The sequence below is a fragment of the Eleutherodactylus coqui genome, chromosome 4 (genome assembly GCF_035609145.1).
Source record: "Eleutherodactylus coqui strain aEleCoq1 chromosome 4, aEleCoq1.hap1, whole genome shotgun sequence".
NCBI lineage: Eukaryota > Metazoa > Chordata > Amphibia > Anura > Eleutherodactylidae > Eleutherodactylus > Eleutherodactylus coqui.
In genome coordinates this window covers 242,424,897-242,441,593 of record NC_089840.1, presented here as the reverse complement: position 1 = coordinate 242,441,593, position 16,697 = coordinate 242,424,897, and the positions used below count along the sequence as shown (strand labels likewise).

Sequence of the window (16,697 nt, the reverse complement as noted above, 5' to 3'; positions counted from 1 at the left end):
AATTATTTTACAGGGCCCTCATCTTGTCTATGTACACCCCCTCCCCCCAGTTGATGGTATATATTGAGCCAACCTATATTGTTCTTTACAATGGCTGGCTGGAGAGTTGGGCTGCTTTCTAGTACAAGTATATAGTATATGCAGATGTTTCATTCTTGTAGCTGTCATGATTATCACTTTATACTTGGTAGATGTATTGTATGAGCATAAAAACTAATATGCAACTCTTTCTTGTAATATGTGTAATAAATGGGCATTATTAACTAATAACGGCCTTAGACCATGGCCGTTATTAACTAATAACGGCCTTAGACCACCATGGATAAAAAAAATATACATATTAATATTAACCCCTTCATCATCATAGGTCACCAGAGACACTAGGTAGTAATTGCTAAACCACCAGGAGTATAACAGACATACTATCTCAAACTCCTAAAGCAACCGAAGTAAAAAAGGAGGGAAAAGGAAAGGACATTTTTTCCATGGGTACTACAGGCAAACCTCCCTTTAAAAATCCTAGTGTAATAGTGTGGCAGGACGCATTATAGCAAACTACAGCATTTTACCCAGCAGTAATTTCAGTTACAATTGCAGTAAAAATGCACAATTTTTCATGTGTCTTCTAATCTGGTGTATTTTAGATTAAAACAAAATAAAATATTCTTGTCTTAATCACTTCTCAGGATCCCTTATTGAGCAATGCTCTATCCTGTCTGAGGAAGGCCAGTGTGGATGTCACCAATGTATACACCCAGGCGCTGCTGGCCTTCACCTTTACATTAAGTGGAGATAATGAACTGAGAGAAACTTTGTTGGATAAATTGGAAAAAAAAGCAGTGCGGGCAGGTAAGAAAATATTTAGCTACAAGCATACTGTATACTATATGGGATCACTTCACCACACTGTAAATTATAGGAATGTTAGAAGTCACTGAGGAGCATCACGGTGATAAGAAAAATGAAGCTACAGAATGAGTATACTTATACAGGTCATAGAGCTCTGAGGTGTCTTCTAATACCCCTTATGTAAATTTACAGTAGAGGGTTATATTAGTCTTTAAAATATGCTGTTCCAGACGCCAGCTCAATGCATGGATATGCTCCAAACCGGGTGCATGGTTAGGTGTAGGGACACCATCAATAGCAGTAGAAACAAAACTATGGCACTTTCATGGATTCCAGCATGAAAACAGAGTTATATTTAATATTATGAATTAAAAACAGCTTCCAAAAATTATTCTTGGGCAAGCGTCGTTTTTGGAATATGTTTTAATTCATGATATGCAAAAAAAAAGCTGTTTTTATGCTGGATTCCATGAAAGTGCTGGAGTTTTGTTTCTAATCCTTATAATATGCACCACTGCTGCTGCAGAACTTTTCTTTTAAGTAAGGAGGGATTCCAGTATACCATTAAAGGGGTTGTCCTAGATCCTGTGTAAAACCAGTTCCCCAAGCAGTAATAAAAGATAGACTTATAGTCACCTTTCCCCACTCCCACTGTGTCCCATGGTGCTGCTCTGTCCTCTCCTCCTTGTTTTTTACTGGCTGTAGTCACGCCCGGTTTATGGGACATCACAGGAACTGCAGCCAGTGACAGAGTTCAGCACCTGATCGCTCAGCTCAGGAATTGGCTGCATAGCCTGTGACATCCCGTAAACAGGCTGGGGCAATTTGTAAACTTCACGTCATGGGGAAGCCCCTGAGCCGCAGCATGGAACAAAACGGGAGCAGGGAGATGTGAGTATAAGTCTATTTTTTATTACTGTCTGGGGAACTGGTTTTACATTGGACCTAGAACCTGGACAACCCTTTTAAATTAATTGATATGAAACAGCATCATTAGGTTAAATAAAAGGTTTCAGCGAAAATGGGTGGCTTCATACATACCCACCATTAAGACGGCAACAGGAGGTTCTATTCATTTAACCAATGAGATCCACTCTTCCTTTCATAGTTATTACTCCTCACTACATAACCTCGCTACATAGCTCTCTAAATGCACCCCCTAATCAGATGTGCACGTTATCACAATACATTAACCCCCTACAGTTTAGGACAAGCTCTGTTTCTTCTGCAGGAAAAGGACTATATAGTTTTGGACATACAAGGCTTGTTCTACAGCTGTAGCTCTGGTTCTCTCAGAGCTATCGAAATAAGAGATGTGTATTATGTTGCTCTGCATCTGAGGCACAGAATTCTATAATGCACATTTTAACTGCTGAATAATCGGTTTTATATATGTTCGTTAGTCAGTGATTGTCACAGAAAAAGGAATCTCCAGTAAAAGTGATCTGTGACAGACTGCATCTTTAGTACCCCAGAGTTGAGGTCCCACGGCACTGTTACCGGTATTTTATGTTAATTGTGTGTATGCCTTTAAATGGTCAATGATGTGTTAAATTTGTGTGTTATTGCAATTTACTCAGGTAGGACTTTGCAGAATACACCCTAATCTTCTCATATCCCTGCCAATCACCCCTAGCTAGTTCAGGTATTGAATAGCTAGCTTTCCCCACCTATGATTGGTTGGGTGGAATGGTATAGAAGGTAGAGAGTGGGCAGAGTTATTTCGTCTAGTCCAGGCCCGAAGAGAGTGTAGTCCAGGGGAGCCTGAGATAGAGACCGGGGAGGAACCAGGAGAACATCTTTACTCAGAAGCTAGTGAGAAGGGGAGGTACAACAGCTAAAGCAGAGGAGAGAGATAGAAAGAGGAAAAGTTCAGTGAAAGGAAACAGCAGCAAGGAGCCAGTACCAAGCAGCAAGCAAGTAACAAGTTCACCCTTTATAGTCCAAGTCAGCTAACTAAAGCTATGGTGAATGATGTATGTGGGCAGGGACAAGGGGAAGTCAAACCCAAAAAGATCCAAGATCTAAGGAAAGTGTTTTCTTATTATAACTGTCATCATTTACCTCAAGTAAAAGTCATACAAGTTGTGTAACTGTTGCAAAGTTCAGAAACTCTCTCTCCCTGCCGATAATGAGTTAAATTGTTTTTACTATCTAAGTCTGCTACCTGAGGTACTTCCCACCATCCACAACATCTGCACTGAGATACCACACGACACTATGAGAGAGCAAGGACTACTACCCCCATTTTTGTTTGGTTCTCCAAATTTTTATAATTTCTTATTTTGCCTGGAACAGCTCCCTACCCGTACACGAGCTGGCATTATGACAAATATCATCTTACCCTGCCTGACTCTGCAGGCAGCACGCAATACGGACTGCCAATATATTTGCAAATGCAGTAGTACCAGTCCCAGACCAACTCTACCACCCTTCCAGGAGGAGCAGGAAAGCCATTGTGACTACCATCTCAATTTACCCTCACTGCTTAAACCTCTTCTAGTTCTGGGACGCTGCACATCTACAAGAGGATATAAGTAGCACCTAGGTAGTGCCCTTCATCTCTGTAATATTGTCAGGTTCTGATATCAGAATGTCACGTTTGTACAATAATTTATTTTTAGGCACATCAATGGGAAATTTACAGTTGATGTTTATTATAAAATGAAGGGGTCGTTGCTCACCTAAAAATACGTTTCAAAGTTTCTAATGTGAGGAATAGGCTCACATAGGTGAGGAATACACTGAGCCTGTGCTTGACGAAATGGCTGTCCAGATCATTTAGTTAAAGTTGACAAGGGTACATGGAGAGTAGTCCATGTGTTCTGCGGCCAGAAAGTTGTGCCTTTGCAAGAATAGCAGATGTTACTTGTTATTTGACTGGAGTCAATATAGTGTTTCTTTTCGAATGTAAACCTTCTTCCTATGCATGAGTGTTTGCAATCCTGCCAGTAGAGATTTTGAAAATGACTCTTAAAAGAGCAGATAAGCCCTTTAATGAAACAAACTTCAACTATTTAGGGGCTATACTACTGATGTAAGCCTGCATTAGACAGTATATTCCCATTATAAACCCTGTTCTCTTTCCTTACAGATGGACAGCTGCACTGGAAGCGGGATGCCGCTCCACCTACAGAGGACTCATACTGGTATCGAGCTCCCTCAGCAGAGGTGGAGTTGACCGCCTACATGCTCCTCACTATTTTGTGTGGTCCAACTCCAGATATAGGCAAAGCTTCACAGATTGTCAACTGGTTGAGCAAACAGCAGAATGCATATGGAGGATTCTCTTCTACACAGGTAAAATAAAGAATATAAGCAGCAGAGAACTTATTGGTCCTAATGAACACAAAAAGCTGTAAGGATGCACCAGCGAATGCTTTTATACACCCACTGTCATATAAACTAAATCTGAAGAGGAAGTTTGAGTGTATTTAGTCTAATGCTATGATCTTTTTACCTTTTGAAGGACACAGTGGTGGCTCTTCAGGCTATGGCCAAGTATTCAGAGATTACTTTTTCTGATAAAGGAAATATGGATGTGACTGTCAGCTCCAAATCAGGGTTCCTAGAGCAGTTCCATGTGGACAAAAATAATCGTCTCCTACTCCAAAGGGCATCACTATCTAAAATCCCTGAAGACTATACTGTGACAGCAACAGGCAGTGGTTGTGTCTTCGTTCAGGTGAGCAGAAAAACATTTAATATTATGATATTATGATCTCAACCAATTGGGAAAAATGAGTATTACCATCAGTATATTCGTTCACTTATGAACGACTGCCTGCTTACTGTAAATGGAGGCGGGCAGGCAGGATCGGTCTATGTCCAGCTCCACTTCCACAGAGTCGGTGTCACCATCGATGCTCATTCCTGTGTAAAAGCACAGGAATGATTATCGCTGGGATGGCCCGTCCCATATTGAAGCAGCCTTACCCTTCTAGTAATAATCCTTCTATTATCTGTTCTGGTGCTACCTTAGGGGAGGGAAAAAACTCACAGTTGTGATTGTCGGTATTTTTCCGGCTTACACAAGGATCTTCCCTGGTTCAGCTGTCTCGTAGCAGGGTTGAAATAGACTCCTCTCCCGCTCTGGGCTTTTTCCTTAGCCAGGCCTTGGCTTCTACTTTCTGCAGCACTTCTTTCTCCGATCACTTCTTTCCACCAACTCCTCACTTCCCTTTCCCTGTGTACTGTATGTGCTTGGCTCCCTCCTCCTCCTCTCTCTCTCTTACAATCACAGAAGCTCTTTCACTCTGTGTCACATGGCCAGTTTTCTTCAGTCACATAAGTTCTACCATAAGGAGAGGCTCAACAACCCCAAAATTAGCCAGAAGCAGCGAATCACCAGGGCACTGTTGCTAGGCAAGTTTTATTTATCCATTACACCAGGAAGAATAGGGTTTTTCCCCAATCAGGTGCCTCTCTTGTCCCCATAAGGGCACATAGTACAGTCCCTAAGACCTATTAACCTTAGGACTGCTTTGGAGGACCTTCTGGGTCACTGCACAGGTTTTACAGCATGTAAGCCATGATGGGTAATGTAGTCTCACTAGCAGCACAGTGATGACAACAAATGGCACACAACATGACCAAGGATATCAGTAATAACTGGAATATAACCATGGTAGATGACTATGACGTTAAAGCTTTTTTCTTCTGCACATCTGTAGTTTTCAGTAGACAACTATGATACTGCAAAGCCAGACAGTAGACATCTCTGATAGTTCAGAATCCAGAGTGAGGCCCTCTCTATGAGTTTGATGTGGCCTAAAAGGGCAGCAAACAAAACTTCAATAGAGTGTAATAATTTATCGCCCACTGTCTTCACTGCAGCATAATATTATGTAATATTGTGAATTGGATACTGAAAATATTCATTTTCTGATGGGAAATTACTTCTTTAACGCATAGGCAGTATTGAGGTACAATATCCCTCCTCCAAAAGCCAAGGCCGCCTTCTCATTAAGTGTAAAATCATCTTCAAGAAGAGAATGTCTGGGGGATCCTGTGACGACATTTGAAATTCTTATTACTACCGCGTGAGTTTTTTCTTATTCCCTTTTGTACTGTTTCACACCGTATATAGTAATGTCTAATAGTGAGTAATGAGTTCAACTATTGGGATGTTATAAAAAATTAGGCCAAACTGTTTACTATTAACAGTTGTCAATCTTGTGTCGTTGCATTGACCAAAATATATGGTAACCTATGATAAATATATAAATGTAAATGTCATTATTGAATTTCCACCCTTCCAGTTATACCGGTACTCGGGAGAAATCTAATATGGCGGTGATTGAAGTCAAGATGTTGTCTGGCTACATTCCAGTGAAGAGCACAGTAAGGAAAGTAAGTGACAGCGTAAACACCCCTTAAGAAAGCAGGAAATGATTACACTGCAGCATAGAATGGAGTTGGAGTCTACTCTCTGAACAATTTTTGGCCCAATACTCAAATACAGGGTAGTCAAAAAAGTATGACTGTAAGGCCTCATGTCCACGGGGAAAATCAGGCCCGCTACGGATTCTACATGTAGAATCTGCAGCGGGTCCCTCCTGCCCCGCGGACATGAGCGCTGAAAATAAGAATAAATGAGAATAAACTCACCTCCCATCCGCTCCGTTTCTTCTCTTCGCCGCGGCGTCATCTTCTCTGCGTCGCGGCCGGATCTTCTTTCTTCGGCTCGGCGGATGCGCATGATGACGTCGGGGACGTGCCCCGCGCATGCGCCGTCCCGAAGAAAAAAGATCCGGCCGCGACGGAGAGAAGATGGCGCCGCCGCGAAGAGAAGAAACGGAGCGTGTGAGTAAATTCCGAATTTTGTCCCAATAGAAGCCCGCGGGAGCCGTCCCCGCGGGAAACCCGCATGAAAATGGAGCATGGTCCAGATTTTTTCATGCTCCATTTAAAAAAAAATCCCTTTTATTGACCATCCGCGGGTATTTATCTACCCCGCGGGTGGTCAATGCATCCCTATGGGATGCGGATCCGCGGGCAGGAGAAGAGTTAAAATCCGCTGCGGATTTTAATTCTTATTTTGCCCGTGGACATGAGCCCTAAGAGTCTGGGTGTTACCATGCAGGGCGGCGCTGGGTCCCGCGGCCGGCGCGCGCCGCTTCGAGCTCGGCTTCGGCGTCCCGGAGCTGTGCTGTCAGGGATCTCCCGGCGGCGTGGAGCAGCCAGCGTGCAGCAGCGTGGAGCAGCCAGCGTGCTGCGGCGTGGGCGTGTCCGCCCGTAGGGTGCCGCCCGCTCTCATCCACCTCCCTTGTGCAACAGTGGGAGAGTCGGTTCCTCCCACTCTCCGCCCCTGGGCGGAGGCTTTTAGTTAAAAGGCTGGCAGTGACCTGAACTCACTGCCAGTTATTGGTTCTGCTAGCCTCTAGTCAGGTCTATTCTAGTCTGTCCTAGTTGCTTGTCAGTGTCCTTTCGTTTGCCTGTGAGCTACACCTCCAGCCTTGATTCTCCTAGTTGTTTTGTTGGTCTGTTACACCTGCCTCTTCTGTCGGCACTCTGTCCCCTGTTAGTAGTTCTATCCAGGTAGTCGCCAGGTCCCTAGCCAGCGCAGGGACTGCCGCCCAGTTGTCCGCCTGGGGTTAGCCAGGGCCGAGGCAAGTAGGCAGGGACAGTGGGGTGCGGGAAGATCAGGGCACCCCATCTGGCGCTCTGGGGGGCAGAGTGCCGTAACATAATAACTGGCCCTTTAAAACCGTTTTTGTCATGGAGGCGATCAGTTCCCTCACGAACCAGCTGCAGGCCCTGGTGCCTGTGATCCAGGATTTATCCGCCCGCATGGTGGCCCAGGAGCAGCGGGGGGTGTCGCAGGGGTCGGACGCCTCAACCAGCCCCGAACCCAAGTGCCCTCTTCCCGAGGTGTTTTCTGGGGAGAGGAACAGGTTTTTTGTTTTCCGACAGGCGTGTCGCCTGTTTTTTCGCATGCGTCCCCGTTCTTCCGGGTCGGAGGCTCAGAGGGTCGGGCTGATAATGTCCCTGCTGCGGGGCTCGGCACAGACATGGGCTTTCTCCATCCCCGAGGGTTCCTCCTGCCTGCAGTCCGTGGACTCCTTTTTTCAGGAACTCGGGGGTATCTTCGACGAACCGGACCGAGCGGGGTTGGCGGTTTCACGGTTGTTGGCGCTGCGGCAGGGGTTGTCGTGCGGTGAGGATTATTGCTCCAACTTCAGACGCTATGCGGGGGACACGACATGGAACGATAGCGCGCTGAAGGACGTTTTTCTGCAGGGCCTCTCGGACGCAGTTAAAGACCTGTTAATTTCCCATCCCGTTCCCGGGTCCTTAAGGGAGGCTATGGAGCTAGCGGTGAGAGCAGATAGGAGGCTCAGGTCTAGGAAGCAGGACAGGCAGACCCGTAGAGTCAGGGAGGTCAGTGGCCCTGGTCCCTCCTCCTCCTTACCAGTCTCTGCGCCCGAGCCAATGGAGGTGGACCCGCTGGACCCCAAAGAGCGACGCCGGACCCGTTTGTTGCATCGTCTCTGCCTCTACTGCGGGAAAGCTGGACATCGGGTGATAACCTGCCCACTGAGGTCTCAACGCCCGCAGCCGGAACCGGCGGAAAACTCCGAGTCCTAGGCGATTGCAGGGAGGATCGCCTAGGACTTCAGGTACTTCCTAAACTTTTGGTACCGTGTCATGTTAGATTCGGGGATTTTTCCCGATCAGGGCGGGCGTTTATTGATTCCGGAGCAGCCGCTAACTTGATAAGTCTGGGTTTCGTCCGTTCTCTGATGGCGGAATTTGTGGCGTTGAAGACGCCAATTCATTTTACCAGCATTGATGCTACCCCTCTCTCTACAGGCTTGGTACGATGGAGGACCCCAAGATTACAGTTCACGGTGGGGGTCCTCCACTCGGAAGAACTGTCTTTCCTGGTGATGGAAAAAATGTCGGTTGATGTGGTGCTTGGTATGCCCTGGTTGGCACTGCACAACCCCCAATTTGATTGGTCCACCCGGGAATTGACTCATTGGGGGTCATCGTGTCACAATCACCTGTCTACCGTAGCTGTGTGCTCCGCAGATACGGTGCTCATTCCGGAGTATTTGTCAGACTTTCAGGATGTATTCTCCAAACGACTGTCTAAGGCTCTGCCCCCTCATAGGGAGTGGGACTGTGGTATCGACCTGATTCCCGACGGGCCCATCCCTAAGGGAGCCATTTTCAATCTGTCAGGTCGTGAGCATGAAGCCCTCAAGTCCTATGTCTCGGAAGCTCTGGCCAACCGACATATCCGGCCGTCCAGGTCCCCTGCCGGGGCAGGTCTCTTCTTTGTAGAGAAGAAGGACGGGACACTAAGGCCTTGTGTGGATTATCGGGCCTTGAATAAAATCACCGTGAAGAACCAGTGCTCCTTGCCCCTAATTCCTGACTTGTTGAATCAGGTGGTAGGGGCTCACTGGTTCTCCAAACTGGACTTAAGGGGGGCTTACAATTTAATTCGCATCAAAGAGGGAGATGAATGGAAGACAGCGTTCAACACCCCGTTAGGACATTTTGAATGTCTGGTCATGCCTTTTGGACTCTGTAATGCCCCCGCTGTGTTTCAGGGTTTTATGAACGCAGTCTTCCACGACTTCCTGGGGGTATTTCTGGTCATTTATCTGGACGACATCCTGGTGTACTCACCGGACTGGGATTCACATGTGCGGCACCTGAGGTTGGTCCTGACCCGTTTGCGCGAGTATCAACTTTTTGTCAAATTAGAGAAATGTACATTTGGCTCTAAACAAGTATCCTTCCTTGGTTATGTAATTTCCCCCACAGAGATTCAGATGGAGTCTGATAAAGTAGCAGCAATCTCCCAATGGGTCAGACCCGACAACCTCAAGGCTCTCCAGCGGTTCTTAGGTTTTGCAAATTTCTACCGCAAATTTATTAGAAATTACTCAGTTATTGCTCAACCTCTGACCGACCTGACTAAGAAAGGGGCTGACTGGGGTAAGTGGTCGCCTGCAGCCCTGGAGGCCTTTAGCCGTCTAAAAAAGGCATTCACGACTGCCCCGGTGCTAATACAGCCGGACGCACGACTACCCTTTTTTATTGAGGTAGACGCGTCGGAAGTGGGGACAGGAGCAGTATTGTCGCAGGAAGTCAGTGGGAGGTCTGGCTATAGCCCATGTGCGTTCTTTTCGCGAAAGTTCAATTCAGCAGAGCGCAACTACGACGTGGGTAACCGTGAATTGTTGGCTATCAAATGGGCTCTGGAAGAGTGGCGACACCATCTTGAGGGTGCTAGACACCCAATTACCGTATATACTGATCACAAGAATCTGGTATATCTCGCCAATGCGAAAAGACTCACTGCTCGTCAAGCCAGGTGGGCGTTGTTCTTCGCCAGGTTTAACTTCGTCGTGACATATATCCCCGGAGAGAAGAACGTGAAGGCGGACGCCCTGTCACGGAGTTTCGGGGTACCAGACAGTGGGACCATGACTCCCGAGAATATCTTAGCCCCCGGCGTGGTGGTGGCAGTGTTAGAGTCTAACTTCGTCCCTCAACTACAGGATGCTCAGCAGGACGCTCCGTCAGGGGTGCCGGAGGGCAGATGGTTTGTGCCAGAGACCCTACGCCCTAGAGTCATGGATGAGTCCCACTCGTCGGCTCTCGCAGGGCATCCCGGGTTCCAGGGGACCCTGGAGCTTTGCTCCCGATACTTCTGGTGGCCAGGCATGTCTCAGGAGATCCGCAACTTTGTGAGGGGTTGCTCGGTCTGTGCTCGCAATAAGAGTCGGCGGCGTCCTCCGGAGGGTCCTCTGAGACCACTACCGGTTCCTGCCAGTCCCTGGTCTCACTTATCAGTAGATTTCATCACTGACCTACCAGAATCCCAGAAGTGCACCACTATCTTAGTGGTGGTCGACCGGTTCTCAAAGATGGCACATTTTGTGGCGTTAAAAAAGCTACCCTCGGCAAAAGAATTTGCCACGATTTTTGTAAAGGAAATAATTCGCCTACATGGGGTTCCCCAAAATATTGTATCTGATCGCGGGGTTCAGTTTGTGTCGCAGTTTTGGCGTGCCTTCTGCAGAAACCTGGGAACGTCGCTTTCCTTCTCGTCAGCGTTCCACCCGCAGACTAATGGTCAGACTGAGCGGAAGAACCAAGACTTAGTGCAATATTTACGGTTGTTTGCCAGCGAAAAGGCTTACCAGTGGGCAGAGTTCCTGCCGTTGGCAGAGTTTGCACTAAACAACCGCCTTTGTTCTTCTACTGGGGTGTCTCCATTTTTTAGTGTATACGGTCAGCATCCTCGCTTCCTTACAGCTATCCCTACTCCGTCGCTCTGCCCGGCGGCGGATGACGCCACAGATACGCTTCGGGGAGTATGGAAAGAGGTGCAGAGAAACTTGGAGGCAGCGGGGGCCCGTATGCAGTTGCGCAGTGGGAAGAGTCTGTCTGTGTCTGAACCTTACAGGGTGGGACAGAAGGTATACCTGTCCTCTAAAAATCTCAAATTGCGGGTCCCGTCCTTGAAGCTGGCGCCACGTTACGTGGGGCCGTTTGCCATCACACGTGTGGTGAACCCACTCGCCTACGAGCTGGGGTTGCCAGCCACATGGAGGGTTCACAGGGTATTCCATAAGTCGCTGCTGAAACCTTTTGTCCCTTCGGTGATACCCACCTCCGGTCCCCCTCCGCCCACCCTGGTCCGGGATGAAGTCGAATACGAGGTCCAGGAGATACTGGACTCTCGTCGGTGTCGAGGAATCCTACAATACTTGGTGGCCTGGAAGGGTTTTCCACCAGAAGATCATTCCTGGGTGGCCGCATGTGATGTTCATGCTCCCGTGTTGGTACGGCGGTTCCACCGTCGTTTTCCAGATAAGCCTGGTCGAGTTTCCGGGGGCCCGGAGGTCCCCCGTCAGAGGGGGGGTAATGTTACCATGCAGGGCGGCGCTGGGTCCCGCGGCCGGCGCGCGCCGCTTCGAGCTCGGCTTCGGCGTCCCGGAGCTGTGCTGTCAGGGATCTCCCGGCGGCGTGGAGCAGCCAGCGTGCAGCAGCGTGGAGCAGCCAGCGTGCTGCGGCGTGGGCGTGTCCGCCCGTAGGGTGCCGCCCGCTCTCATCCACCTCCCTTGTGCAACAGTGGGAGAGTCGGTTCCTCCCACTCTCCGCCCCTGGGCGGAGGCTTTTAGTTAAAAGGCTGGCAGTGACCTGAACTCACTGCCAGTTATTGGTTCTGCTAGCCTCTAGTCAGGTCTATTCTAGTCTGTCCTAGTTGCTTGTCAGTGTCCTTTCGTTTGCCTGTGAGCTACACCTCCAGCCTTGATTCTCCTAGTTGTTTTGTTGGTCTGTTACACCTGCCTCTTCTGTCGGCACTCTGTCCCCTGTTAGTAGTTCTATCCAGGTAGTCGCCAGGTCCCTAGCCAGCGCAGGGACTGCCGCCCAGTTGTCCGCCTGGGGTTAGCCAGGGCCGAGGCAAGTAGGCAGGGACAGTGGGGTGCGGGAAGATCAGGGCACCCCATCTGGCGCTCTGGGGGGCAGAGTGCCGTAACACTGGGGTGTACCTATGGGCATGTAGAAGGTGTAGTCATACATGTGTTTTGGTACCTGAACACATGCAAGACACTGGAAAGGCTTTTTGGCAGTATTGTAAGTATGTACCTTAAACTGCAGCAAATTTTGTTAAAGTGTAATACATCATGCTAGCAAAACCCTCAACAGGTTGCAGCTCTCATTAGAACCACTGGATGGCTACACATAGAGGGATAAAACATATAAACCTCCTGACAGAGTATTGTGAAATCATGTTTTCTTCTTAATCTGGTAACCCCACACCACACATATCCAGATATGTCAAGTCAAGAGGAAAGGTAAGGCTGGACACATCTATAGTAGGTTGGGGACTCTTATACAGGTTTTGCACTGGAAACAGAGAACATCTAATTACACCTGTGGTGAGACATCTGCATTTACAGAGTATAAGGAACAATGGAAGATAAGTCCTTCTGCTACAATGTTTTAAGAACCTAATTATACAACTAAAGAATTCACTTTCTTTACCAGAAACAGCACCACTCTTGTCCATGGGCTGTCTCTAGTATCGCATTTTTAATCCATTTATTTGATTTTAAATCTATAATATAATGAGTTATCTGAAAACAAAAAGGCTAATTTCTTGCTGAAGATGTGCATTTCTAGGAGGACAACTGGTCCACCTCAATAATGCTGATCCCACATAACAGCTAAATATTGTATCAATCAATTTTGAAATTTGTTCCTTTCATTACAAAACCAGATTTAATACTAGTTTTTCTTTACAGCTGGAGAAGGACAAGTTAATAAAGAGAAGTGAAATCCAGGCTGATGTGGTGAATTTGTACCTTGAGGAGGTCTGAATCAATCTTTATTTTAGCTTTGAAGATGCTGGTATATTAAGGTTCCTTCTAAGGGTGTCCTTACATAGGACAGCTGTCTCAACGATTATAGCTTCTGGGCTTGCACACAGGAGTGCTAGTTGCTCAGTGAATGGAGGTGGAGCACACAGGAGATCTCTTTAGGCCACCCTTTTCCATTCAGAGTAAGCAGACAACGGTTCCTAGATGAACAACTGCCTGTTTACATAGGTATTTTAGGTGAGCTAAAACCATAGCACTCCGACAAGTGAGCCAAATTATATATATAATAAAAAAAAAATCCAAAAGGGTCGGAATCATCCGGTGTGGCTAATCTACCTGTAAACACAGACCGTCACATACATTTCTTTTTTCTGTGTTTATCACAATCTCTGTATGTGCTTGATAAAGGAGGCCTTATGTTGTTGCCCCCTGAAACGTGTTGCACCTATGTTTGGCCTTGTATTTTAAATAAATTCATGGATTTAGGAGGACTTTTTCATCGGAGCTCCCCTACTAAGTAAGTCCCCTTTATATGTATTGATTCTGAATTGATCCTTATCCTGACTCTTCTTGACTCCTGGAGTGCTGCAATTTATTCTTACCGTGCTTCCAATGGGTCAGCGATTATCACTCACTTGTAATGTTAGGTCCTGTGTTTGCATGGGACGACAGTCACTTGCAATTATTCTTTTGAGCGATCAGTGTGGCGATTATCGGCCCATGGAAAGCCACACTAAGAACATCTGAGATTCCTCTCTGATAAAAATCCACAGCTGCTAATCTTTAGATACATTTGTAGGTAGTTTTCTTTTTAATCAAAGTGGCTATCTGTATTTATGTGTTGTTCTCTAATAACTTTCATATCCATTGACGTTTTACTCTTGATAATATAATCCCACTATAGATTGATCACGACCTAGTAAGCCTCTCCTTCATGGTGGAACAGGACATTGTGGTGAAGGACCTAAAACCAGCTACAGCAAAAGTATATGATTACTATGAGACAGGTAAATAGATTTTTATGTCTAGATGTTAAACCGCAACTGTTTCTATACAATTGCTGAGCTATATTATAGCGCAAGGATAGGGATTTTTTAGCCTTCTTTCTCAAAATGTTAGGATTATAGATTGAACTTCATGGACCTTTATGTTTATCAACTTTATTTACATGACTATGTTATTGACTATATTACAATATAGAGTTTAATGCTGCTACTTTTGTTTCCCAGATGAACATACAACTGAAGAATACAACCACCCATGCAGTCATGGTAAGTAAATTCCTACTTGCCTAAAATGCTTTACTTTTATAGGACATTTTAAATTTGTGTGAGTTAGATTAAAGGGGGTTTCTCACACCTTAAAATTGCTTCACAACCACTTTGTCCTTTTTGGTTTCTTCAGAGCAGGACCTGTGACTGTTGCAGCCAATAACTAGACACAGCAGTAACCTTCTATAGCCAGTAATTTGCTGCAGCAGTCATATGACCTGGCCAGCCACAATCAGGAAGGGCACAGTGATTGTAAAGCAATTTTAAGTCTTGGGAAAACCCCTTCAAACTTTGCATGCCTGGGCAATTCACAAAAGGTTCTATTTCCATGTTTAGCCTATAATTTCCAGATAATAAGGAATATTAAATTGGCCAAATACCCTAGCCAAATGTCACAGATTATAGTGGGATCAGCCAATAATGTAATGTGTATGAGGGTGGAGAAAAGTCCTCATATAAGGATGCTGTACGATCTGCTTATCATTGAGGCCTTTCTAACAAAAACGAGTAGTCACCTAATCTATAAGCTGCCAAGATAAATAGAAGATGACGTATGCTCCTAAACATCCCATATGAAGGCTTCTCCAAAGATTCTTTCTGGATTGAGACATTAAAGAGGACATCCAGCCAAAAATATTAAGATAGCCGTTTGACAGTAAATCAGAGGTTATGATAATGCTATATTAAATTATAGTGTGCTGCTGTTTTGTATATAACGTGTCTTCTGCTATTTGTTTGATTACAGAAAAGTCTGGAAATTCAAGTTAAGACCTGGGTGTTGTGTCTACAGCATCAGTACCTACAGCCCAGTGCCAGTAACTAACAGTCTGCTACAAATAATAAAGCTGTAATATTAACAATAAAAAGAACAAATAAAATGACAATTGTATGTCTCAAATCTTGTGGAAATTTGCTTACTACACTGTTTCCCCAAAAATAAGATCTACCCTGAAAATAAGCCCTACCCTGATTTTTTTTGGAGAGGATTGAAATATAAGACCTACCCTGAAAATAAGCCCTAGCTGTTTTATATTTTTTTTAAAGGAATACTTACCTAGCAGGCTCGGTCCAGGTCCTCCTGCTGCTGTTCAGAGCTCCGCTGTGCATCCTGCAGTCCTTGTTCGCCCACTGAAGATCACTTCTTGGTTACGGGATTCATAAATCCCACCTCCAGGAAGTGATGGCTCTGATTGGTTCTCAAGCTCAGCCAATCAATGTAGTGCACGATGAACCAATGCGATGGCTAAGACATCTAGACATGTCAAGGAGGGGCAGTATTGAATTATCAGTGGCTAGGTTTTAGATTATTCATAAGGGGTATGTTTTCAATGAATGCATGAGCATTTTGAGACTTCCAGAAGAGAGGGATAGCTCAAGAGAAGTCTTGTATATGACAGTATGAGGAGGTGATTACCAGGGAAGAGAGAAGGTTGTAAGCCATCGGGGTGGAGGTTTTATGCTGTGTGATCTTTGTGAAATAGAGAAGAAATATAGGACGCACAGTATCAGAACTGCATAAGGCTTTATAGGCCAAAGTAGAGATGTAGTGGAACCAGGCCGCAACTCTGAAACTTTTTTTGGCTTTAATAGTCATAAAATGATCCAGTCCAAGGTTACATGTTTCAAGCAGCTATCCACTTTTAGTCATACTCAGTAGTACTGATCTTCACTTTCAAGTTTATGCTTCTTGACAGCCAACAGGTGGATCTATTGCACACCCTCCATTTCCTAGTTCACCTAGTCAATGCTATTTATTCCATTCTACGACCTGGTGTGTGAGCACTCAATGTGTTTTATTTCTACAATTACTTTTGTCAGCTACCAGGGTGCAGCATGGCTTCAAAGAATTTTCCTATGTCTTATTACTGATAGAAACTGTTACATATGTGCCCATGGAATTCAGAGGGCCTTTAGAACTGTGTGACTAGGATCCATAGCAATTCTTCTACTCACATGATAAAGACCCTGGTTGACACCTTGCCACCCCAGCACTGCAGCCATGTGTCTGTCTATGTCATGCCCACTGATGGGGACCAGTAGTGAGCGAGACACATGGGCAGTTACATGACTGCTGTGCTAGTGTCACCAGAGTTGTAGTTATGTGACAGACATATACTGACTAGCATTGCCCCATTGTACACCCACTGAAAGGGCCCATTGACTAGAGGACAGTAAAAGAAGACAGAACACTGCTGTTACATGCTGCATAAGGCTACAGGATGCC

At 45.9% G+C, this 16,697-nt stretch overlaps 1 protein-coding gene across 2 annotated transcripts in view; it reads left to right on the top strand.

The window, feature by feature from the left end:
* LOC136626155 (alpha-2-macroglobulin-like) overlaps positions 1–15,357 on the top strand; it is a 305,765-nt gene extending 290,408 nt beyond the window's left edge. For both annotated transcript variants that reach the window (XM_066600959.1, XM_066600960.1), the window contains exons 28-36: positions 687–849; positions 3,944–4,149; positions 4,319–4,534; positions 5,764–5,891; positions 6,111–6,201; positions 13,128–13,196; positions 14,107–14,209; positions 14,432–14,473; positions 15,219–15,357. In XM_066600959.1, the coding sequence (XP_066457056.1) occupies positions 687–849; positions 3,944–4,149; positions 4,319–4,534; positions 5,764–5,891; positions 6,111–6,201; positions 13,128–13,196; positions 14,107–14,209; positions 14,432–14,473; positions 15,219–15,241 (1,041 nt within the window). In that variant the 3' untranslated portion in view covers positions 15,242–15,357. The remainder of the gene's footprint in view (positions 1–686; positions 850–3,943; positions 4,150–4,318; positions 4,535–5,763; positions 5,892–6,110; positions 6,202–13,127; positions 13,197–14,106; positions 14,210–14,431; positions 14,474–15,218) is intronic.
* The last annotated feature ends 1,340 nt before the right edge of the window (positions 15,358–16,697 follow it).